The following is a 24,346-nucleotide window of genomic DNA, read 5'->3' on the forward strand; positions in this document are numbered from 1 at the left end:
GGATGTAGATTGGATGGCCTAATCAGTCAATTGCCCTTCTAGTGCCGAACTTGGAAGCGATAGAATAGTTGGTAGGTAGGGCAAATCTTCATTCGGTCATGGCTGCTGCTACCGCATGTTGTTCGGTGCTGGGCCTGGGTGTACGTCGCCCTGCGTTGCGTATGTCTGTTGCTTTGCTGGAAACGGGAAGGCTGGCAGGCCGGCCGACCGCACACGGACTATTAAGCGAACAAACTGTGACAGGAGGCCGACACGCTCTCGGATAATTACCTCGGTAAGTGAAATGAGGAGTGTGGTAGCTTGTGCTGCCGGCGGTCTTCAGCAACACCTGCCTTGTTTTTCCGGGGATGGCAGCACGCCTTGTGTCAGATATAGCGGCATCCTTGATAGATTCAGAATCCGCCATTACTGTGGCAGAGACAGTGGCAGCCATCACCCTACCCTGCGGCCTCCCAGGTAGCATAGCTTGGCAACGTCGATTCACCTTACGGCCGCGGGACCGCTGTCTGGTGGTGCATGCTAAAGACGGCGGCCGATGCAGTAGGACTTTGACAAGACACCGATCGGCTTCCTAGTTGGTCCTGAGTTATGCAACCAAAAGGCAAGCGTTGGTTGTCGGGTCCTTGATTGGCCGCCGGTCTAAAAGGCTCGTGATCAAGATATCCAGCCTCCAAAGGCAGCTGGGTTCGTTGAAGTGTCCATGTTTCAATAATGTGACTTGTCCACGAAGGTCATTGAATGGTCCTGCCAGATACTCTTGAGATGCACGACACCCGGCCAACGGCTCCTCTCCAGATCGTGGGCAAGCCCACCAAGCCACAGTCAAGGCACTGTACCGAACGCGCCTTCACCATCGTCGCTGGATCCATGGCATCAATGCAAGTGGCAGGCGTGTTAACTCAGAGTGACAAGAGTGACAGCTCAAATTTAGATAAACCTCGTTGCTGGAGACCTCGCCCAACCTTGGAAGCATGTTACTGATTTGTGGGCCTTCCATGTCCGACCTTGAGTACATCGCCAGGATCCTCTGGAGTTCTCCGAGGGCTCCGTATCCAGTTGCAAACTGACGGCCCCAAGATGCCTCTCTTAATCTCAGGGCCGCTCTTGTCAATATCGTGGAGGAGATCGTGAAGGTTGGTGCCCGGCCATCTGACCAGCCAGTATTTATTGCCTAAGATGGTAAAATCCAGCAGAGTATTCTAAGAGCCACCCTTTCTCGATCTTTGTGATGTCACGTATATATGTCTTGTTCCCCGTCTCCATCACTTCGTGGAAGATGACCCAGTCAGCCTTACGATTGAACATCAACGAGCTTGGGTGTGCATAGAGAGTGGTGCCACCAGCAACGTTCTGGAAACTGCCATCCGGCTGCATTCTAGCCGCGTGGGCGAAGTATCCCGTGGTCAGGCATCTGCGGATTTGGTCACTGGTGGCGGGCGAAGACAACTTCAAGCTCTCATCCACTTGTATACCAAAGCGTTCAAGGTACCGTTTCAGCTGTGCGCGGATACTCACCGCCCGGGTCATCGCCTTGAAATTCAGGCTGTTGTCATGACAGAACCTCGACTCCTTTTGCCCTTGCCGACAAACGTGTGGTACACATTCAGCAATGTGAGATGGTCGCCTTCCTCTGCGGCAAATTTACGTCGAGTTGACTCCAGCTGCTTCCTTTCGCCATCCCTTTGAACCCATACAGAGCCTCCAAGACTGGTCATGGCTGCAATTGTGAGTATCTCACTGAGACAGCCGAAAGAACTCGCAGTTAGCAGCGTCTTTGCCATCATAGGTTCAACGGCCAGTTCTGCCATCCTCATTCCCAGAGGTTTGGTCAGTTTGGCATACTCATCCAGTGCACCTAAAGAGAATAACAACTCGGTGGCTTTGCTCAGAAGTTCTGCTGGGGGTGGAGTGAGGTAGTTGAATCGGACAACATTGTCGATACCAAGAGCTTTCAGCTGCAGAATAAATGGTGCCAGGTTTGTTCTTTGGATCTCGGGCACGTTCATGTCAGGGAGGGCGCGGTAGTCGTCTTCGGTGTAGAGTCGAAAGCACTTTCCAGACTTGGTTCGTCCAGCTCTTCCAGCGCGCTGCGAAGCCGCAGCCTTCGAGACCGGTGTCGCGGTTAGGCTCTCAATACCCGTTGTCGGGTCAAAGGCTTTTAACTTGACAAACCCGGCATCGATTACGTAGACGATGCCGTCGATAGTGACAGAAGCCTCGGCGATGTTTGTCGAGACGATAATTTTCCTTGTGTTCTCCGGAGCTTCTTCAAACACATACATCTGCTGCTCGGTGGATAGTCCAGCGTACAGCGGTAGTGCTAGTATTGACTGACCGCCTGGGCGAAGACCTGCAGCACGCTCTGAAATCATCCGAACAGCATTGTCGATTTCCTCGCGGCCCGTCAGGAATACCAATATGTCGCCTTCTGCTTCATCCGTGTGTATATTCAAAACGGTTTCCACTGCTTTTTCCACGTAGTCTTCAGCCGGCGAATCCAGATACAGCACATCGATAGGATATGTTCGGCCCTCGAGGCTGATGATAGCCCCAGCCGGCTTGGTCTCCTTCTCCACCGAAGATGCCCCTTCCGCGTCGTGCGAATCAAAGAAACGCAAAAACTCTTCTGCCTGGAGGGTGGCACTGCTGATGACAATACGCAGTTCAGGCCTGCGTTTCATGATTTTCTTCAGTAGACCCAACAGGATGTCTGTGCTGATGGACCTCTCGTGCGCCTCGTCGACCATTATCACCGAATAGCGTGATAGCAATGGGTCGACGAGGGCCTCTCGTATGAGGAGGCCATCGGTGAGAAACCTGATGCGCGTTGTCGCCGAGCTCACGTCTTCGAACCTGATCGAGTAGCCGACCTCCTTCCCCAGTTCGCAGCCATATTCTTCGGCAACTCGAATAGCTACCGTAGTAGCAGCCACACGTCTTGGCTGCGTGATGGCGAGCACCTTGCCATCCTCACACCATCCAGCCTGCTCTAGAAATTGGGGTATCTGTGTTGTTTTTCCAGAGCCGGTCTGTCCAACGACGATGGTGACGGGATTTGTCTCGATCAAGTACAGCAAGCTGTCCCGGTGTTTGGCGATGGGTAGCAGAGCTGAAGGTTTATGCAAAGCCGGGATGAAGCTCGCACCCAGATCGAATTCGGCCATTTCAAGGAATGGGCGTAGAGATAAGTTTAGTAGGCTGCTGTGTCCCTGTCCACCGACCGCCGGTATGTGCTTATGATGGATTATTGACCCAATCAGAGATAGCCCTCGTTCCGACTTCACTTTTCGGGGTCAGGTTGCGCCCTTCTTTGTTGAGGCTGAGAACTGCAAAGTCTTGTACGCCATAAACGAGTTAGTTACATAGGGACCGACATGCATACATGCATCAATAAACGTGAATACTTCCAACAATTATTACGGGTGCTTTGAGTGAGAAGATTGAAGTAGCAAATGTACATCTTGCTGTACCTACCTGGAGAGTGTGGCGCGTACAGCGTGTGCTTAGTACCCGTGGACATTTCTGCCAGTGTACTTGAAGCCTTGGCATTGTGGCTGCAAGCTGTCGTCACGGCGCGCAAGGTGACGACTGCCCCTCGCCGCCCGCCGCCCGCCAGCCGATCACTCAAACCCCCATGTTCCTTTATTAGTTGGGTTGGAGTTCTACCCCATGCATAATTGAGCATGAATACGCACCCGTAGCACGCTGCATACTTGTCTCAACTTACAAACTGTCGCAACCCCCTCGAACACTTCTCACATTCTTGACAGCAGACACGTTCCGTCGGCTGGCCCCTTCTTCCAACAAGACTTCAAGGTCTAATAGCCATTACTAACAAACAAGTGCACCATTATCGACAGCTACAATGGCAGCTCCGACTGATACGGTTGGTCTTACATCCACGGCGCCCATCATTTCCATGTGATGATGCCAGGCAGCTAGCTGACACCTCTTTTCTTCTCGCAGACCAAGCAGCACACGTCTGACCCAGGCTCCGAGTCTCCCACCACGGTCAAGCCGTTCGAGATGTCCGACGACGACGATGATGTTCAGGAGACCGGCGTCCTGAGCGACAGCGGCGCTCATCAGCAGCCTGCCACCACCGCCTCCGCAACCCCTGCCGCCGCCACGACTGCCGCGCCCGGTTCTGCCTCCGCGTCCGCGCCCAAGCCCGCCACCGTCGAGGACGAGGACGCGCCCCCCCCACGAAGCCGCCCCGACCCGTGACGGAGGCGCAGAAGAACGAAGCGATGCTCAAGGAAGCTTTCCCCAGCATCGAGCTCTCCGTCATCAAGGCTGTCCTGATCGCGAGCGGCGGCCGCATCGACCCGGCCTTCAACGCGCTGCTGGCCATGAGCGACCCGGACGCCGTCCAGAACGACCCCGTCGCCGCCGAGGAGCGCGAGGTCCCGCCCCCGCAGCCGCCGCGCCCGACGGGGCCCCAGGCCACCATGTCGCAGGTCGAGGCCGACGAGCTCTACGCCCGCCAGCTCGCGGAACACTACGACAACGTGGGCGCCTACGAGAACCGGACGAGCAACCGCGGGCACCCGCAGCAGCAGCAGCCCCGGCGCCAGCAGGGCCTCATGCCCGACGAGGAGTACGAGCGCGAGCCCAACTTCATCGACGACGAGCTGCCCGTGATCCGGGAGAACCTCCGCAAGGGGTTCGTGGAGACCCAGACCAAGGTCAATTCATGGTTCACGAACCTGAAGAAGCGCATTGACGGCGAATACGATTCCGAGGAAGACGAGTCGCAACCCTCGCGACGCCAGCAGCAGCCGTACCGCCGCAGCGGCGAGGGCAGCCGCAGGAGCAACGACTACGACCGCTACGACGCCGATCCTCAAGTTCTGAGCGACGATTTCGCTGGCATGCGATTGAACCAAGATGGCTGTAAGCACCAATTGCTCTTTTGAAAATTTCCGCGTTATAATCAGTACTAACAACATGAGCAGCCCAAAGCCGATCTGGCAACCCTAACGTATACCAACCCCCGCCCCGGTCCACGCAGTCCAAATCGCCGCGACCGGACAGGCCCAAGGTCTCGTTCCAGGAGGGCCACGAGAGCATCGACAACGTCTACGACGCCTCGCCCAAGCTGCCGCCCAAGGACAACGCGCCCTCGCCCGGCCCCGGCGGGAACAACAGCAAGCCCAGCAAGTGGCAACCCATGTCGACGGTCGAGCCCGACCCGATCACGGAGCACGACCCCTTCAGCCTGGGCGACAGCGAGGACGAGCGGGACACCAAGACGCCCTCGAAGCACGGCAAGACGGAGTCCAAGGATATCAAGATGGACGACGCCGAGCGGCTGAAGCAGGCCACGGCCGATGCCATGGCTGATAGCCTGATGGATGAGTCGGCGAAGAAGGGCGGGGAGGAGGCTAAGAAGGCTTAGAGAGAAGATGAACACAAGGGAGCAGCAACGGTTGGTTGGGTGGTTTGTGATTCGTTCACTCACGTTTTTTGTGTTTTTACATTAGGAAGGGACATTGCCAGGTCAGAACATATGAGGGCATGAAGGCACGATAACAGATACCAAGGAATAACAGTACGTCCGCACGACGACGTCACGTCTCGTTTTGAATTTCCCACAGCAAGCCCCTGGATTCTCGTCAAGCTATACTGTATCTTGTGTTTTGTTTCGGTATCGATGGTTTATTTAATGAGTATGCCTTGTCTAGCACAAGAAAGACACTGTGATGGAACCATTGCTTTCACAGGGCAGATGCTTGTTCAGTGGATCTATGGGTTTGGCACAGGTTTGTAGTTTCTACACAATTTGAATTGTTACGCATCCCAGCTTAAATTGGAGTATTAAGCAGGATGGCGACTATTGCAGTTTGTTTACATATTGTGAGCAACCAATCTAATGTGGCAGTACGCTATAGCACGGTTTAGCCCGAGATGAAGGTATATTAAAGTTTAGAGGGCTTTATATGCTCTATGCAGTGAGCGTATATTTAAAAGGGATGAATTAGTATACGCTTAAACATTAAGGATTTATATATATAATATAAGAAAAACCCGGTAAATAAATATTAAAATTAAAGTTTTAAACCCCCGCTTTTTAAAACTTACTACGAGATCGAATATTTATATAATAGTATTTTTTTACGCTTAAAATAATAAAAGTCTTCGAAAAATAAAAAATTATTACACTATTATTTTTTATTTTTAAAAGCTTATAAAGACGCTTTAAAGCGTTTTTATAAAGTATATATAATTTCCGAGCTATTAAGTAATATTATTAAATACCCCTCGACACGCGAGGAGCTTATTATTATATTAACGAAAGAGCGAGGAAGCTTTATTTTTAATATTATCGACGTCTTTACACTACGATTTAACTCGGAGTTAAAGTTAACGGTTATAAGCACGAGCCGTAGGAATATTATTAATAAAAAGTTTATTAAAAACGTACGAAATATAACTAAGCGTATAATAACGAGTAAAGCGAGAGTTTAAAAACGTTTAAATATATTAAATTAACGTTTTAAAGAATACTTAAAGAAGTTTAATAAAGTTACGACTTTTATTACTTCGCTTTAATATAATTTTAAGTAAACCTTTAATACGAAAAAAGATTTAGCTAGTTAATAATATAAAGACCGTCCCCGTTACGGCTTAAAAGAGGTGATTAACTTTATATCACCGGATGCGTAAGAGAAACTTATAAAGGCTAGCTAATCGTTAATAGTTAAACCGAGATAGCGACCCCTTAATAGTCGCGCCGCGAGGGATTCGCGGCAGAACTTTACTAGATCGAGATCGATTAATTATAAGAGAAAAAGCAAAGCTACGAGCTACGTTAAAGAGAAAAGAGACCCCTTAAACTATTTTAATAATATTAACTCGTTTACTTTAAATAATAGTAGTCGGAATAAAAAAAGGTTTAAAACTAAGGTTTTATTCGAACTTACTCTAACGGTTTTTACGCTTAACTTTAAGCTTAATTAAAAGTAATAAGATTACGCTACGGGAAAAGATTAAAAGTAAAGATTAAACACGGTTTTAAATTAGCTTTTATTTTAAGACGGCTTTCGTAAATTCGTTAAACGTGTAAAGTATAACCCGGTTACTTTTACTTATAAAAACACCGGCGAAAACTTAAATAAAGATAACGACGAACGATTAATATCGAAATTTATCGACTATTATAAAAGGTAAGTTAAGAAAATAACCCTTTATTATAAAAACGAAACAGCTTTAATTAAACTATTTTAAAAGCACTTAATAATTAAAGGATTTATAGCTTAAACCTCTTTTTAAAAAGACTAAATTATAATTATATATCGAGAAGGTAACCTTATTATTTACGTATTAACCTTTAATAATTTTATTTATTAATATAATATCTTTTTTAAGCGACGAGACGCTAAGAGCACGCGGAATCGCCCTTCGGTTTTTTAATAGCGTTAAAAAAACGGAAAGACCTTTACGATATTACTTTAACTACGAGTAAAAATCGTAATAGTTTTTACGAATAGTTAAAAAACGATTTTATTAATTATTACCGGTTTAAAATTAAAGGATTAAAGTCCTCTCGCGACGTTAATATTTATAGAGGTAAGGCTACTTTTTAACGAGGTAGCCGATAACGCGAACGTAGTAAAGGTAAACGTGGACGCGGCGGTAATATATTAAAAGGCCGTAACGAGTACAGTAATATACGTTATTAAAAATATAGTAAAGTCGGTTATATATCGAGGGATTATTTCGAACTAAATAATATATTTAATTAAACCTTTATTTTTATAAAGCATTTAATAAATATTAGTCGTATATTACTTAATATATTTTAAAGTAAGTTATTAAGTTACGAGAATACTTTTATAATACGGCTAGAAAATTAAATAAGCTTAGAGGTTATTTATTTAAACTAGCTTTAATATTAAACTTAAAGTAACGAGATTTAAGAGTTATTTAAAAATATTACTAATTAACGTAAAAAGGCGAGTATTATTTACGGTTTTTTATTTTTACCTAGGAAGGGATTAATTAATGATTTTTATATTATATCTTATTTTTTTAATTAAATACTACGGTAAATTTACGTAAAAAGTATATATTTATAAATATTAGCTCGAATATTAATATCGTTAATTATAAAGACCGTTTTATCCTTAATACCTTTAAAGAAATTTAAATAGTATATAAATTAAAACCGGCGGCGGATTAATTAAAGCTAAACACGTTAACGTAATAATTAAAAGGTTTATCTCTTTAAATAAAACGATTATCGAGCATTTAAAGGCTTTTTATTTACTCGTTTCGTCGTTCTTAATTAATATATTCTCTAAGGAGCGCTTTTATTTATTCGGTTATAGCTTATATAAATTAAACTTAATTAATAGGAAAGGAATAATTTTATAAAGGCTCGACGTTTAAAGAAAAGGGTTTTTTAACTTTTAAAAGAGACTTAGAGCCTACTATACGAAAAATTAATTAATATTAATAACTATCGGATTTTAAGGCACGCTATTTCGCAGTGCTCTTTAAAATAGCTTTAACGAAAGTAAAAGAGTTTTTATAAAAGTACGAAGCGTTAAGGAAAACGTTTATAATCGTTATACTCGAAAAGCTTATTTTATAATATTAAAGGTTATATTATTTTAATATTAAGCGGTTTCGTTAAACTATTTAATAAACTATTAAAATTAATATAAAAGCGAAAAACGTTATTAATTTACCCTATTTAGTTTACGATTAAGCTAAGAGATAAAAAATTTTATCGAGGGACACCCTTACGCGCGCACATTATAATAGCGAAATATTTTAAGTGAATATAAAAAGATTAAACCCTTATTTATCGACGGAAAAGGGTGGTTTAATTTAATCGTAAATAATTTAAATCGTAAGCTTAATTTTAAACTTATAATTATTAAATTAAAGGTTTATAATTATATTAAATATATATTATAACGTGGTTTACTAGTAAGCGGGATATATTATATACCGGGACACTTTTTCCACTTTTCGATATTTTTATATATATTTATTTAACCACAACGCGTTTTATTAATTAAATTTACTCGCTATCCGATTCGCTACTCGATTTTACATCCTTTTTATATATTCGCGCATTATGGCCTGTTTCGCCGCAGATCCCACAGCGCCTGCCGCCCGTTGCGCGCCTTTTTAACAAACCACTATTTTCGCTTTCATTAATCGCTGGCCGCTTCCCTTTTACCTTCTCGTCCTGTAGCCTTCGAGATTCCTTAATCGTAAGGGCTCCTCTAAGCTAAATTCGCGATTTTTTAATTTTCCGGCGTTTTAAAAGGGCTAAATTAACCTTTTATAATATACGTATTTAATCCTTTATAAAGGTTATTTTATACACGATTATATATATATTTTTCGTTATTTAGTTTACCGTTTTTAAAATTAATATTAAGGAGCTTTTTTAATAAGTAAATACCTTCTTTTTAATAAAAAAAAGTGTTTAGTTATTTATTAAGGGTTAAACGGCGTTTAAAGGTCGTAGGTGCTAACCGTTCCCGGACGCGACGGGCTAGGTATAAATATCCGGAAACGCATATTCAGCTTATTAATTACCTCGTTAAAGTTATAAGGTATTAAATTAAATACGTTAAATTTAAATTTAATATTAATTTTCGTAAAAATAATAAAATACGCGGCTTTAAACGCGATAAAAAAATCGAGCTTCGTAATATAATTAATCGAGGTTTTAATAAATAACTCGATTTCTTTCGAATACGCGCGCTTTAAAGGCGAATAAAGTACTATATTTAATAGCTAAAATAAATAAGAAAAATAAAGAGATATATTAAGCGTAATAATGCCGTTATTCTTATAGTATATTTCGAATTCGGCCGAAATATAGCTTTCGTGGCCGTCGAGGATTAAAAAGCGATATAAACTTTTTATTCGCGACTTAATATATTTATCGAAATATTTAATTTAATTTAAGTTTATTTTATTATTTATTTAATTATTCGAAGTCGGTTTAATCACTTAATTACTCGATAAGTCGCATTCGGTAACCTAGTTCGCTAGGTAATATTAACCTTAAACGATTAAGAACGGCGGGATATATTAGCTTTATAAATTAATATATTTAATCGCCGTTAATTATTCTTAATTATTAAATTAAACCGATTTCGCTTTCTTACGTTAATCGGCGCGTATTACGACGAAAATTAACCCGATTATATTTATTATAAAACCGGTTTTATCGAAATTATATATATCCTTATTAACGATGCCGTATTTAGCCTTAATATTCGCGACTAGCTTAAACCAGCCGGAAATAACGTTCGGATTTTCGTAAAAGGCCCTCTAGTAATCGTATCGACGATTTATTCTAGTCTTAAAGTCTAGGTTACGGTTAATAAATCGCCTAACCTAGTGCTTACTAACGCGTTCGCCGCCGCGCGACGCGATGAGGAGATTAGCTATATTTTTATACTAGTTATATTAAAAAATATTTTTCGGGTATTTAAATTAATTATATAATTACGAAACACTTTTTTTTAATCGGATTTAATTTTTATTAAAAGTGTCTAATTTCGCGTTATAAAAGTCGGCCGTAAAGTCGGTAATTTAAAAAAGTTCGTAAGATATTAAAAGCTTTCGCAGCAGCTTTTTAGCTAATATACTTTACGGGGTTTCGCGTCGCTTAAATCGTTAAATCGATTTATTTTTTTAATAAAAGATTAAATATTATAATTATAAAATTAAAACGTGTTAAAATTTAAAAAATATAGTCAGTTAAAAAAGTGTCTTAATATATAATATATCCCGCTTATTAATAAACCACGTTAACGAATTAATAATAATTTACGAATATAAGTACCCTTATAAAAAGTAAAGTATTTTCGAAGCGATAAAGAAAAAGAGTTTAATATAGTTAAAATAAAAACGTTTCTCTAGTTTAAAGGTATTAAATAAGTGCCTTTATCCCTTTATAACCTTTATTAAAACTCGGTCCTTAAAAGGAATATTAAATTCCTTTAAAATACGTCCCGGGTAATAATAATTTAAATAAAAATCCTAAATATATTTTAATTATTTATTATATAAATAGTAATTAAAATACTTAATTATATAATTAAATCGGTTATTAAGGTACCACTTTAATAATAGTTTAAGTAGAACGTTTACTCGTAAAAGGCTATAATTTTAAACTATAACGAGCGCTATATCCTAGGCGCGCTGTGCTTAGCCTTCGTAAATGAGGCCCATTGAGTTAAGTCTAAGAAAATAAAAGTTAAATAAGTAAAAGCTATTTTTTTTAAACGAGTCTTAAAAAATAGCCATAAATTTAAAGTATAATTAATCCACGGTTACCGGGTAATAATAATACTTATAATTACGATATATAAGTATATAAAAGTTTCGAGGGGGGCTATAAAACTACCGGATCCCCGCGAAATAATAAAATCCCTACTATTATACGTATAGCGTAGGCTTAGAAATAAAGTTAAAAAAATAACTATTAAAATTAAAAAAAAAACGACTTTAATATTATCGAAAAAAATAAAAAGGGTAACGATTTTAATCACTTTATTCGTAAAAGGAAAGGTTATAAACTAATAAACCTTTTAACGAAAATATTTATTCCGTTAATTAAAGTACTTTAAGGGGTACTTAAAAAACGGAGGCGCGGCCGGCTTAAAAAATAACCGGTTAAAGATTATTTTTTAAAAAATAACCACGAAATATTACTAAGGCGGTTAAAAAGACGTTTTAAAAAAAACGCCAGCGCTTATTTTAAAAAACGATAAAGTTTTAACTCGTCGTAATAAGAATCTTTTTAATATTATTAAAGTTCGGTATATTTACGCTCTTTATAACGATAATATAATTATTATAAAATTATATAATACGTAATATAATTAAATTAAAAAAATATAAGATATTATAACGTAGTTTATTATTAAGTCGAATATATTATTAAGTTAAATACTTTTATTATTAATTTATTTAATTAAACTTTAACGCGTAATAACTTTATAATTATAATATTTTATTTATTTTAAAAAAAGCGGATAACCTTAATAATTTAAGCGTTACGAAACGGTTTAACCCGAATTAATTAAAGAGCTACGGCGAAACACTACGTCGTTTTATTATTTACCCTTAGCGACCGACTTTACGGCCGAATTATACGACGCGAAATTTAATATTTAAAATATAAATTAAATACGATTAAAAAAAAATACTTCGTAAATATATAATTAATTTAAATACCCGAGGGATGCTTTTAAAAATGGCTAGTGTGGAAAATATAGCTAATCTCTTTATCGCGTCGCGCGGCGGCGACCGCGTCGGTAAGCACTAAGCTAGGCGCTTTATTAACCGTAACCCGGACTTTAAGATTAAAATAAACCGTCGGTACGACTATTAAAGGGCTTTTTATAAAGATCCGAAGGTTATTTCCGGTTAGTTTAGCTTAATTATTAATATTAAAGCTAAATACGGTATCGTTAATAAAAATATATAGAATTTCGACGAGACCGGCTTTATAATAAATATAATCGGGTTAATACTTATTATAATACGCGTTAATCGACGTGAGAAAGCGAAATCGATTTAGCTTAATAATCGAGAATAATTAACGGCTATTAAATATATTAATTCGTAAAGTAAATATATCCCGTTTTTTTTTAATCGTTTAAAGCTAATATTACCTCGTGAATTAATCGCGCGAAAATAGTTTACCGGGCGATTAAGTAATTAAACCGACTTTTAATAAATAAATTAATAACGAGATAAGTTTAAATTAAATTAAGCATTTCGATAAATATATTAAATCGTAAATAAAAAGTCGCTACCGCTTTTTAATTCTCGACGGCTATAAAAGTTATATTTTAACCGAATTTAAGGTATATTACTAAGATAATAATATTATTATTATTAATATACCTCTTTATTTATCGCACTTATTTTAACTTTTCGATATAGCACTTTATTCGCCTTTAAAACGTGCTTATTCGAAAGAAATCGAGCTATTTATTAAAGCCTCGATAAATTATATTACGAAGCTTAAGTTTTTTATCGCATTTAAAGCCGTATATTTTATTATTTTTACGGAAACTAATATTAAATTTAAATTTAGCGTATCCGGCTTAATACCTTATTATTCGGACGAAGTGATAAATAAATTAAAAGTGTAACTTTAAACGCTTATATCGAAGTAGTCGCGACCCGGGACTCTAAGTATATATAACTTTTAAACGCCGTTTAATTTATAATAAACGACTAGGTATTTTATTTATATTAAAAAAAATATTTACCTATTAAAAAAGTTTTTTAACGTTAATTTTAAATGCGGTAAATTAAATAGCGAAGGGTATAACCCGAATAGCTTATAAGGTAACCATATTAAAAGATTAGGTCCGCACCCTTTAAAATGTTAATTTAGCCCTTTCGAAGCGCCGGAAAGCTAAAAAATTACGAGTCCAGCTTGGAGGAGCCCTTACTATTAAGGAATCTCAAGCGCTATAGGACGAGAAGGCAAAGGGGAAGCGTTTACCGACCGGCGAAAGCGAAAATGGTAGCTCGTCGAAACGACGCGCGACGGGCGGTAGGCGCTGTGGTAACTGCGGCGAAACCGGTCACAATACGCGAACGTGTGAAAAGGATATAAAATTAAGTAGCGAATCGGATAGCGAATAATTTTAATTAATTTAAAGCGTTATAATTAAATAAATTTATATAAAAGTATCGAGATAAAAAAAAAGTGTCCGATTTAATAATATATTTAATTTAATAATAAACTATATTAAACGTTTATTATAATAATATAAATAATAATTATTAAAAAATATAAATAATAAACCGAATTTTTATAAAAAAGCTATTAAAAAAAAAGACCTTATTTATTACGTAGTTACCTTTAATACGATTATATATAAAGTCGTTATAAACGTCTTAGCTTTTTATAAAAAAATGAGCCGAGCTTTTAAAAAGCTTTTAAAACCCTTAAAAAGATCGATAAAAGGCTACGATATATAAAAAAATACGTTAGTTTTTTAAGAGTATTACGATAATATTTAAGAACCGAGAATACTTTTTTACGGGTATTTAGTTAATATAAAATAGGTATTAAGAAAAAAATATTTATTTACCAGTAAACTTAATAAGTTTAAAGCTCGTATAATAGTTAAAAAATTTACCCAGCGAAAAAAGATTAATTTTAACGAGACTACTATAATTATAATACGTTTTTCGACGTGAAGAATATTTATAGCGTTCGTAGTTATTTATTCGTGGTATATTAAATAGTTTAATATAATAGGAGTATACTTTCACGGCGATTTAAAAGAGCGAATCTTTATAAAGTAGTTTTCAATGCTAAAAAATACTTTAAAGACTATTTAAACGAGGCTATAAAATACGAGTATATTAAAAATAAAATAATCGAGCTTTTTCGGCTATTATATAAATTTAAATATTCCGGATAACGTGGTTTATCACTACGCGACGCAGATCACTTAGCGACGTATTTTTTCCATTTTTCGACCCTTTTATATAAATTAATTTAATTATAACGCTTAAAATTAATTAAAACTACTCGTTATTCGATTCCTCGCTTAATTTTATATCCTTTTTATATATTCGCGCATTGTAACCTGTCTCGCCGTAAACACCACAGCGCTTTTCACCGGTCGCCCTCCGCTTCGACGAACCCCTATTTTTACCTTCATCGGGCGCTGAACGCTTCCCTTTTACCTTTTTGTCCTGTAGCTGCTGAGATTCCTTAATAGTAAAGGCTTTTTTAAATTAAATTCGCGACTTTTTAATTCTCCGGCGCTTAAAAAATACTAAATTAACCTTTTTTAATATATATATCCTATCGCGCATAAAGGTTATTTTATAAGCTATTTTAATTATACCCTTCGTTATTTAATTTATCGTATTTAAAATCGGCGTCGGAGAGCTTCCTTAATAAATAAACACCCTTTTTTTAATATAAATAAAGTGCTTAATTATTTATTAAAGGTTAAACGGCGTTTAAAAGTCGTAAATACTAGCCGTCCCTAAACGGGATAAGTTAAATATAAGCGTCTAGAAACGTATATTTAACTTATTAATCACCTCGTCGAAATTATAAAAGACTAAATTAAAAACGTTAAATCCGGATTTAATATTATTTTCCGTAAAAATAACGAAATACGCAACCTTAAAAGCGATAAAAAACTCGAGCTTCGTGATATAGTTTATCGAGGCCTTAATAAACAGCTCGATTTCCTTTAAATAAGCACGCTTTAAAACCGAATAAAGTGTTACATCGAGTGGCTAGAGTAGGTAAAATAAATAAGGAGGCATACCGAGTGTAATAATATTATTATTTTAATAGTATACCTCGAATTCGGCCGAAATATAACTCTCGTAGTTATCGATAATTAAGAGGCGGTGGGAATTTTTCGTCTACGCTTTAATGTGTTTATCGAAATATTTAATCTAGTTTAAGCTTATCTCGTTATTAATTTAATTATTAAAAATTAGCTTAATTATTTAATCGCCCGGTAAATCGGTTTCGCGAGACTAGTTCGCGAGGTAATATTAACTTTAAACGATTAAAAACGGCGAAATACATTAGCTTTATAAATTAATACATTTAATCGCCGTTACTTATTCCCGATTATTAAACTAAACCGACTTCGCTTTTTTACGCCGCTCGGCGCGTATTACGACGAGTATTAGCCCGATTATATTTATTATAAAGCCGGTCTCGTTAAAATTTTAAATATTTTCGTCGATAATCCCGTATTTCGCCTTTATATTCGCGACTAGCGTAAACTAACCGGAAATAATTTTAAAATCCTCGTAAAGAGCTTTTTAATAATTATACCGACGATTTATTTTAATTTTTAAGTCCGGGTTACGGTTAATAAAGCGCCTAACCTAATGTTTACCGACGCGGTCGCCGCCGCGCGACGCGGTAAAGAAATTGGCCATATTTTTTACACCAGCGAGATCGGGAGGCATCCCTCGAATATCTAAATTAATTATATACTTACGAAGTACCTCTTTTTTAATTAAATTTAATTTACGTCGTTTCGGTTAGATTTCGCGTTTTAAAATTCGGCTATAAATTCGATAACGTAAAATTAATTCGGGTATATTATAAGCTTTTATTACTACTCTTTAACTTATTTAATTCGGTCCGTTTCGTGTCGCTTAAATTATTAAAACTATCCGATTTTTTTAAGATTAATTAAGCATTATAATTATAAAGGTATTACGCGTTAAAGTTTAATTATATTAAAATTAAATTTAAATACGTCGCTAAGTAATATACGTCGCGTAGTAGTAAACCACGTTATATATAATAAATTAAGGTAAGAAAAATCTTCGTTAATTATAAATTTTATTACTTAAAATCTAATGACGCCGTATATTTAAACCCATGAATAGGAGAGATTATAACTATTTATATTAATGATTAGCTTTTTTTTAACCCGGATACTTAGAGATTTAAATAGCTAGTAAAAGATATTAAGACTAATATACTCGATAATTAATTAAGTGATACCGACTAGTTTTTAAGAGTTAAAATTCGTCGAGATATAACGATAATCTATATTAAGTTTAATTAAAGCTAGTATATTAATAAAGCTTTAATAAAGTTAAAGTTTAATTAAAGTAAAACGATAAAGACTCCGGTAAACCCCGGGGTGCTTTCGATATTTACTAAATAGTATATATATATATTAAATTAATTAAAGAGTTATATTTATACTTAAATAATAAGTATATTACTATTTTTAATAAATATAACGCGGTTAAATATTTAGTTCGTTATAAATACTTAATTACGATATATAATTAACTTTATATTAATATAACGTAGTTTATTATTACGCGACGTATATTACTTAGCGACGTATTCTTTTTACTTTTCGACCCTTTTATATAAATTAATTTAATTATAATATTTAAAATTAATTAACATTATTTATTATTCGATTTTTCGTTTAATTTTATATTTTTTTTATATATTCGCGTATTGTAACCTGTTTCGCCGTAAATACTACAACGCTTTTCACCGGTCGCTTTCCGCTTCGACGAACCCTTATTTTTACCTTTATCGGGCGATGAACGCTTCCTTTTTACCTTCTCGTCCTATAGCTACTGAGATTCCTTAATCGTAAAAGCTCCTCTAAGTTAAACTCGCGATTTTTTAACTCTCCGGCGTTTAAAAAGTGCTAAATTAGCCTTTTTAATATATATATTTTATCGCGTATAAGGGTTATTTTATAAGCTATTTTAATTATACCCTTCGCTATTAAGTTTACCGTATTTAAAATCGGCGTCGGAGAGCTTTTTTAATAAGTAAATACTTTTTTTAATATAAATAAAACACTTAATTATTTATTAAAAATTAAACAACGTTTAAAGGTTATAAGTATTAACTATCCTCGAATAAAATAGGTTAAATATAAACATTTAAAGACATATATTTAATTTATTAATTACCTCGTCGAGATTATAAAAAATTAAATTAAAAACGTTAAATCCGGATTTAATATTATTTCTCGTAAAAATAGCGAAATATATAGCCTTAAAAGCGATAAAAAACTCGAGCTTCGTAATATAATTTATTAAAACCTTAATAAACAGCTCAATTTTCTTTAAATAAGTACGCTTTAAAGCCGAATAAAGTATTATATTAAGTAATTAAAATAAATAAAAAGGTATACTAAGTATAATAATATTATTATTTTAGTAATATACCTCGAATTCGGCCGAAATATAATTTTCGTAGCTGTCGATAATTAAGAGGCGGTGGGAACTTTTCGTCTACGTTTTAATATATTTATCGAAGTGTTTAATCTAGTTTAAGTTTATCTCGTTATTAATTTAACTATTAAAAATCGGCTTAATTACTTAATCGCCCGGTAAATCGGTTTTATAAAATTAATTCGCGAGGTAATATTAACTTTAAACGATTAAAAATAGCGGAATACACTAGCCTTATAAATTAATATATTTAATCGCCGTTGTCTATTCTCGATTATTAAGTTAAACCGATTTCGTTTTTTTACGCCGTTCGGCGCGTATTACGACGAGTATTAACCCGATTATATTTATTATAAAGCCGATTTTATCGAAATTTTAAATATTTTTTATTAACGATCCCGTATTTCGCTTTTATATTTATAATTAACGTAAATTAAGTAGAAATAATTTTAAAATTTTCGTAAAAAACCTTTTAATAATCGTACCGACGATTTATTTTAATTTTTAAATCCGGGTTACGGTCGATAAAGCGCTTAACCTAGTGCTTGCCGACGCGGTAAAAAAATTAGCTATATTTTTATATTAGCGAAATCGGGAGGTATCCCTCGAATATTTAAATTAATTATATACTTACGAAATACCTCTTTTTTTAATTAAATTTAATTTACGTCGTTTTAATCGGATTTCGCGTTTTAAAATTCGGCTATAAATTTAATAGCGTAAAATTAATTCTAGTATATTATAAGCTTTTATTATTACTTTTTAGCTTATTTAATTCGGTTCGTTTTATATCGCTTAAATTATTAAAACTATTCGATTTTTTAAAATTAATTTTATAATGCGCGAATATATAAAAAAAATATAAAATTAAGCGAGGAATCGGATAGCGAATAGTTTTAATTCATTTTAAGCGTTATAATTAAATTAATTTATATAAAAGGGTCGAAAAATAAAAAAAGTGCGTCGCTAAGTAATATACGTCGCGTAATAATAAACTACGTTAAGTAAAGTTTATTATTACTTATAAAGTAATAAAAATAAAGGCTTATTATATTAACGATTAAATAAATCTTTTAATTACTTATATATTTAATTTAATATACTTAAGCTAGTAATAATATACGATGTAAGTTATAAGTGCGATAGAGACACTAAGAGGTCGGTCACAGGCTATATCGTCTTTATGGCCGGATACCCCGTTGCTTAGAGATTAGCTTTACAGGACTGTACAGCTTTATCGGTTACTAAAAGCGAATACGTGGCCGTGAACGAGGTTACGAAAGAGTTCGCCAGTATTCGAAACCTGTTAACTAAGCTCGGTTAATAATTAAAAGGGCTTATTACTATATTAAAAAATAATACTACGGCATAGCTATAAACTAATATAACCTAAGTGTTTAAAAAGTAAAAGTATATTTAACACCGTTATTATTACGTTAAAAACGAAGTATAAATAAATAACGTGTTAATTAAATATATAAAGAGTATTAAAAACCTAGTTAACGAGCTTATAAAGCCGCTTTTAATTAATAAATTTAAAGATTTTATTAAGTTAATTATATTAAATAATAGATTAAAAACGTTCGAGAACGCTTAAAAGAAGTATAATAGCATACTTTACAGCCCTTAGTAAGGCTATACAAAAATAGGGGACTATAATCCGAATATCGAGCACGGGAGCTTTTAAATATACTATAGCGTGCCGCTAAGAGGGCGTGTAAACAATTAATTTAATGTAATAATACGTTATAATACGGTTTAACTCGAGATAAAAGCACATTAAAATTTAAAGGGCTTTATATACTCTATATAGTAAGCGTATATTTAAAAGAGATAAATTAGTATACGCTTAAACATTAAAAACCTATATATATAACATAAAAAAACCCGGTAGATAAATGCTAAAACTAAGGCTTTAAACCCCCGCCTCTTAGGACCTACCACGAGATCGAATGCTCACATATATCTTCACTTCATGTGTGCATCTCAACTAGGCAAGCATAATGAAGTGGATTTATTCTTTTACAATAAAGAGTATATGAAACGAAGCCGTTAAATGCTCTGATGTAATTCACAGAGAAGCAGGAAGAAGATAACCTGTCTGTGTACAAACAAAATAAAGAAGAAATTCCACCGTGAGAAACCTTAACCCCCTTTTCGCCAAAGTGAAATTTATAATACACCCCCTTCACCACCTGGGCGTTTAGTATACCACCAGTGGTCGATTTTTCTTTTCACTCATTCCCAATAAATAAAAGTCGATCAAGCTATGCATTGTAAACTAATAAACGCGCAAGGTTTCGAGAAAAAGAAAAGCTACAACGAAGAAAAAGAAAGTTTGACTAGATGAGGAAATGCTGAAGGTCTAGAGGTTTAGACATGTGATAGGACATTTGTCAAGGAAGCTTGGCGTTGTCCGGAAGTGGTGTGGTTGATAGAGTAATGTGGGTAATAAGAAGAAAAAGAATAGACAATACGTTTATAGATTGGACGTGACTTCGTGGATAATTTTCAGTGGACGACTGGGTATAGTGGGTAGATAATAATAAAGAATGCAGTAATGAAGAAATTGGCTTGGAAACGCTGCCTTGAGATACTTCGCGCCGACGCATATAAGGGTAGGCCATGAATAAGAAGTATGGTAGGCAATATGCGGCGATATTCTCTGACTCGGAAAAAGGGGCTTGGTCAGGCGAAGGCCATAGAAGATTTCTTATTATGCCAGACCAAGCCATTTGAGTGCCTTCCGGCTGCTGGTCTTCTTGCGGGCCGAAGGATCAAGGAAGAACGGCATGTACTTGCGCTCCTCGGCCCAAAAGGCGGCATCCTCATCATCCCAGGCTTCGAATCGGCTGTCCACGCTGGGCTTGACGGAGTGACCCAGCAGCTTGTGGACTTTGGCCGACTTGCGGCTCCTGATGCTCTGTATGGACTTCGCCGAAGACATGGGCTTGAGTTCATCCTCTGAGGTCTCCATCGGACTCTGTGGCTTCGACGCCTGGGTGTCGAACAACGTCGACAAAGGCGTCAAGGCGGGAAGGGCGGGCGGGTCGGTCCCCTGCAAGTTTTGCGTCTGGGCGCTCATCCGGCTGATCAGAGAGGTGTAGTCTGGGCTGGGCATGGGGGGTGACCGTGGCCTCTCCACGAGACTGGCCTTGGATTCTCTGTGCGATAGGACCGGAGGCGGTTTCTCGGGAACGTAGAAGGAGGATTTGGACATGAGAACGGACAGAACTGTCGAGACAAACAGGGCGATTTCAGACTCGGAGACCTGGGAGGTCAGGACGAAATTGGCCTTGCTAAATGCCTCTGCTCCAGGTGACTGGTTGCCTGGACTGGGCGATGAAGCAAAGATGCTCTTGATAGAGCTCGATCTTGACATGATGGAGCTGCCAGATCCAAAAGTTTTACCAGTGAGAGGACGAGATTTACTATGGCCTCGTTTGGTTTTGGGAGGATCGGGACTCAGTATGGCAGCAATCTTGAATAGGTCCACACCGATGAGACGCTGCAGGCATAGAACGGTAGAGAGATGCTCGGGAGCATATTCCAATGTCAGGAACCGCGTCTGAGGGTGTGCTGTTATGTAGTTCTCCAGATGAGGAACAAGGAGTGTCGCCAGGCGTAATGGATTGCCGAACGGGTTGTTTTCAGTCTGGTTCGTCAGAGGCTGAGAGGTGAAGCTTTGCATAGCATTTGCTACGAGATATCTTTGCGAACTTTATGTTAGCTATACAGTAGAAGCCGAGAGACGAGTTGAGGCACGAACCTTAGATCAAGTCTTCCACTTCTCGAAACACCAGTGGGCTTCACACCCAACTTATCCAACGAGCCGCAAACAACGGATATGAAGTCTTTAGGAACTCCCCTTTGCGCACCTACTGCCAGGATGAGGTCCACTTGCCTATCTTCCTTGATAGGGTCATCAATGTCTGGCTTGCCAAACAGTGGTTCCCACAGATTTCCCGAACCAGGTAGCAACGGGAACGTGAACTGATGGTACCCAGCATCATCCGGGCTGAAATACGTCTTCAGGACAGACCGCAACGCATTCTGTACACAGATGGCTGTTCTCAACCCAGATGACCGGAAATCATGGAATGTGGTCTTGGGTGCTTGCCTGGTCTCGTCGATGGGGGGTGTCCTTGCCGGCGTGGGCGGGTCTATCCTTGTCGGTGATGTACGCTTTTCAGTATGCCGGCGAATTATCGCCTTTTCAGGTTGCTTGACCTGCAAGTAGACATCCGAAGCAAACGGGTCGTAGTCGTCGCTCTGTGATTTGTAAGTCGGTCGATTGAGGTCACCCTCAAGAGGAGGCGTAGACTGCCTGGGTGCCGGTGCCGGGGCCTGGCCTCCACGATCACTGACGGCAGCCGGTGACTTCAAGGATTTCGGTTCCATGGATACAGGGTAGACGCCACGTCGGAATCCGGACAGTATTGAGTCTAAGAGCGGGATCGGGTTGTCGTCAATGAAGTGTATAACAAGATCTTCAACCATGGGCAGCACAAGTTCTGGAAAGGCCTTGGATGCCATTATGGCAGCTTCTGCAGTGCGAGGGGTGAGGAGCCCGCTGCTCACACGATGGTCCTGGTGTTGATGTCCAGTCCAAGTTCCGTGGTCAACATAGCAGTTTTCCGGGCTCGTGGCTTTATCAGCATATCTGCCATTGTCAAGGGCGCAGGTAGATTTATTGGTATATACCACCCTTCCGTCGTTTACCGAGATGTTTGTCAAATCCAGCGGAAGCGGCGGAGGTTTGCGACTTGTGCTCCTGCTGCGACCCGAGAATGACCGCTGAAGCTGTTCTGTACCCGCATTCGAGCGTGATCGCTGTCGCGCTGAGGTCTTCGGCAAGGGGATTCTGCTTTCGTAACAGTCCAGCGTCTCGGCTGATTTCGCTGCAAAAGAACGTGAAAAGTTACGCCAGGACGATTTTGAATCGGAACGAATCGAATCGCACGACTTTCCTCTCCTGAGCGTCCTTGGCCCAAAGTCTTTCGATGTTGCTCGCACGTCTACCATGTACGCTTCGCCGTAGACCACCGAGGGGCTGTTTGGCATAGAGCCAGATGCTTTCGTACGCTGACTAGACTTGCCCATCGACATTGTTCCGGGTGATAAAGGGGGAACTCCCATGGAAGCCTCTGATGACTTCGCCCATTTTGCTGCGCGGTCTCTGAATGCCGACCTGTCCCGCGATTTGGAACGCCTACCCGAAGGATGAGCCTTGTGCAGGCTCATCAGTTTTGGAATCCGGCCTTTCTGCGTGGTCGGGTTTTCGGGCATCGGCTCTCCTTTCGAAGGACCAAAGACGTAGAAAGGGACGGCCTCTTGGAAGTCGTTGGGAAATTGGAGCACCGGGACACTCATACTCCGAGGCCGAACCTGAGGTACCGTAAGGGTGAGGTCGATTTCGTTACTCGGCTGGAGGGAAGCCGTCAGGAAGTCCAGAGTGTCTGCCGCCCGCATAGCCTGCGAGACCGGATCATCTCTGGGCCCATGGTTGTCTCCGCAAGTCGGATCTTGTTTACTCTTTCCCGTCAAACCAGCCACTCCGCTTCGAGCAAGAGCCTTGAACATGGCTTCAGCCCGCGGTATGTTGCCATTCGTATGATGGTGGCTTATCCATTTGATGCAACGCAGCTGAGCCTCTGCTGTTCCACCATCCATAAATACCAACCTCTTGTTCTCCGGAGATGAGTCTTCCAGGAAGCGATGAGCCATGTGGGCTCGGGCATTGCATGCATCGTGTATCTTCAAAATGTATGTCCGGGCGTCAGGAGACTTTTCGATGTCCTCTCCAGCGAGGAAATGTTGTAATGGTGGTATGACCAGTATTCTTGATGAGCTTGGAAGGAGTTGTATTTGAGTTGAGACCAGATCTTGCGAGCCTTCGAAGGCCACCAGGCTGCCATGGTATTCCGGAGTGAACCCCATCTTGACTGACAACAAGAAGTCCTACTGCTGAAAGGACTGCGCCTCGGGACTTTCGATGAGTAGCCGACGACTTGGAGCAAAGACGAGAGTGTGGGAACCCTTTGGTAGAGAATGGGAGGGACAATGTTGCAATGATTAAATCCAAACCAGGAGCCACTTTGGAAAATAGATGGCCACCAACCCGATATCTTGAAAATGCTACTTGTGTGCTTCAATATCAAGTGGTATTGAATGATAAGTGAATCTGGGCCAGATAGCCACTGCCTGGCAAGGATTGTCGACTCGTGTGAAGGGGACGAGTGGACAAGAAGGACAATGTGCCATTCATCGAGAAACCGGTAGAAGACAATCAACTAACGTTATGTCAAAAGCCAGCCAGAACTGCCATCTTGGTTGGAAAGGGTATACAAGACGGAAGGAGGCAGTGGGGGAAAGGAATACTCGAGGGAACAACTCGGTGAAAGTTTGGGAAGGAAGATCCGCAGAATGATCAGCTTGAACCTACCCAACCTCCATTCCACTTCTACCAGACCTATCAATAGGCTCCAAGTCAGTTAAGGTCCTCTTAGATGCGGTGTATCTAAGCCCTTCTGGACCCTCGGGCGTGGCGGCCTTCTGTTTTGCTTCTTCCTTCTTTTTTCCCAAGCGCGGGATCGACGAGCATGGACCGGAAAAGTAGAGTAGAGTG

At 38.8% G+C, this 24,346-nt stretch overlaps 3 protein-coding genes across 3 annotated transcripts; 1 reads left to right on the forward strand and 2 right to left on the reverse strand.

Annotated features, from left to right (window-relative positions):
* Positions 1–1,538: 1,538 nt before the first annotated feature.
* PG997_000497 (uncharacterized protein) lies at positions 1,539–3,164 on the reverse strand (the record flags this gene model as incomplete). Its single annotated transcript, XM_066804812.1, has 1 exon — positions 1,539–3,164. One exon carries the CDS (start codon positions 3,162–3,164, stop codon positions 1,539–1,541), a length of 1,626 nt encoding a protein of 541 aa, XP_066674585.1.
* A 701-nt stretch (positions 3,165–3,865) lies between these two features.
* On the forward strand, positions 3,866–5,401 carry PG997_000498 (uncharacterized protein; the record flags this gene model as incomplete). Its single annotated transcript, XM_066804813.1, has 4 exons — positions 3,866–3,886; positions 3,967–4,179; positions 4,233–4,896; positions 4,959–5,401. The coding sequence occupies 4 exons, from the start codon at positions 3,866–3,868 to the stop codon at positions 5,399–5,401; spliced, it is 1,341 nt and encodes a 446-aa protein (XP_066674586.1).
* Positions 5,402–20,434: 15,033 nt separating this feature from the next.
* On the reverse strand, positions 20,435–23,658 carry PG997_000499 (uncharacterized protein; the record flags this gene model as incomplete). Its single annotated transcript, XM_066804814.1, has 2 exons — positions 20,435–21,428; positions 21,488–23,658. The coding sequence occupies 2 exons, from the start codon at positions 23,656–23,658 to the stop codon at positions 20,435–20,437; spliced, it is 3,165 nt and encodes a 1,054-aa protein (XP_066674587.1).
* Positions 23,659–24,346: the final 688 nt, after the last annotated feature.

This window comes from Apiospora hydei (assembly GCF_038363865.1).
Source record: "Apiospora hydei strain CBS 114990 chromosome Unknown utg000002l_segment0_segment0, whole genome shotgun sequence".
Lineage (NCBI taxonomy): Eukaryota > Fungi > Ascomycota > Sordariomycetes > Amphisphaeriales > Apiosporaceae > Apiospora > Apiospora hydei.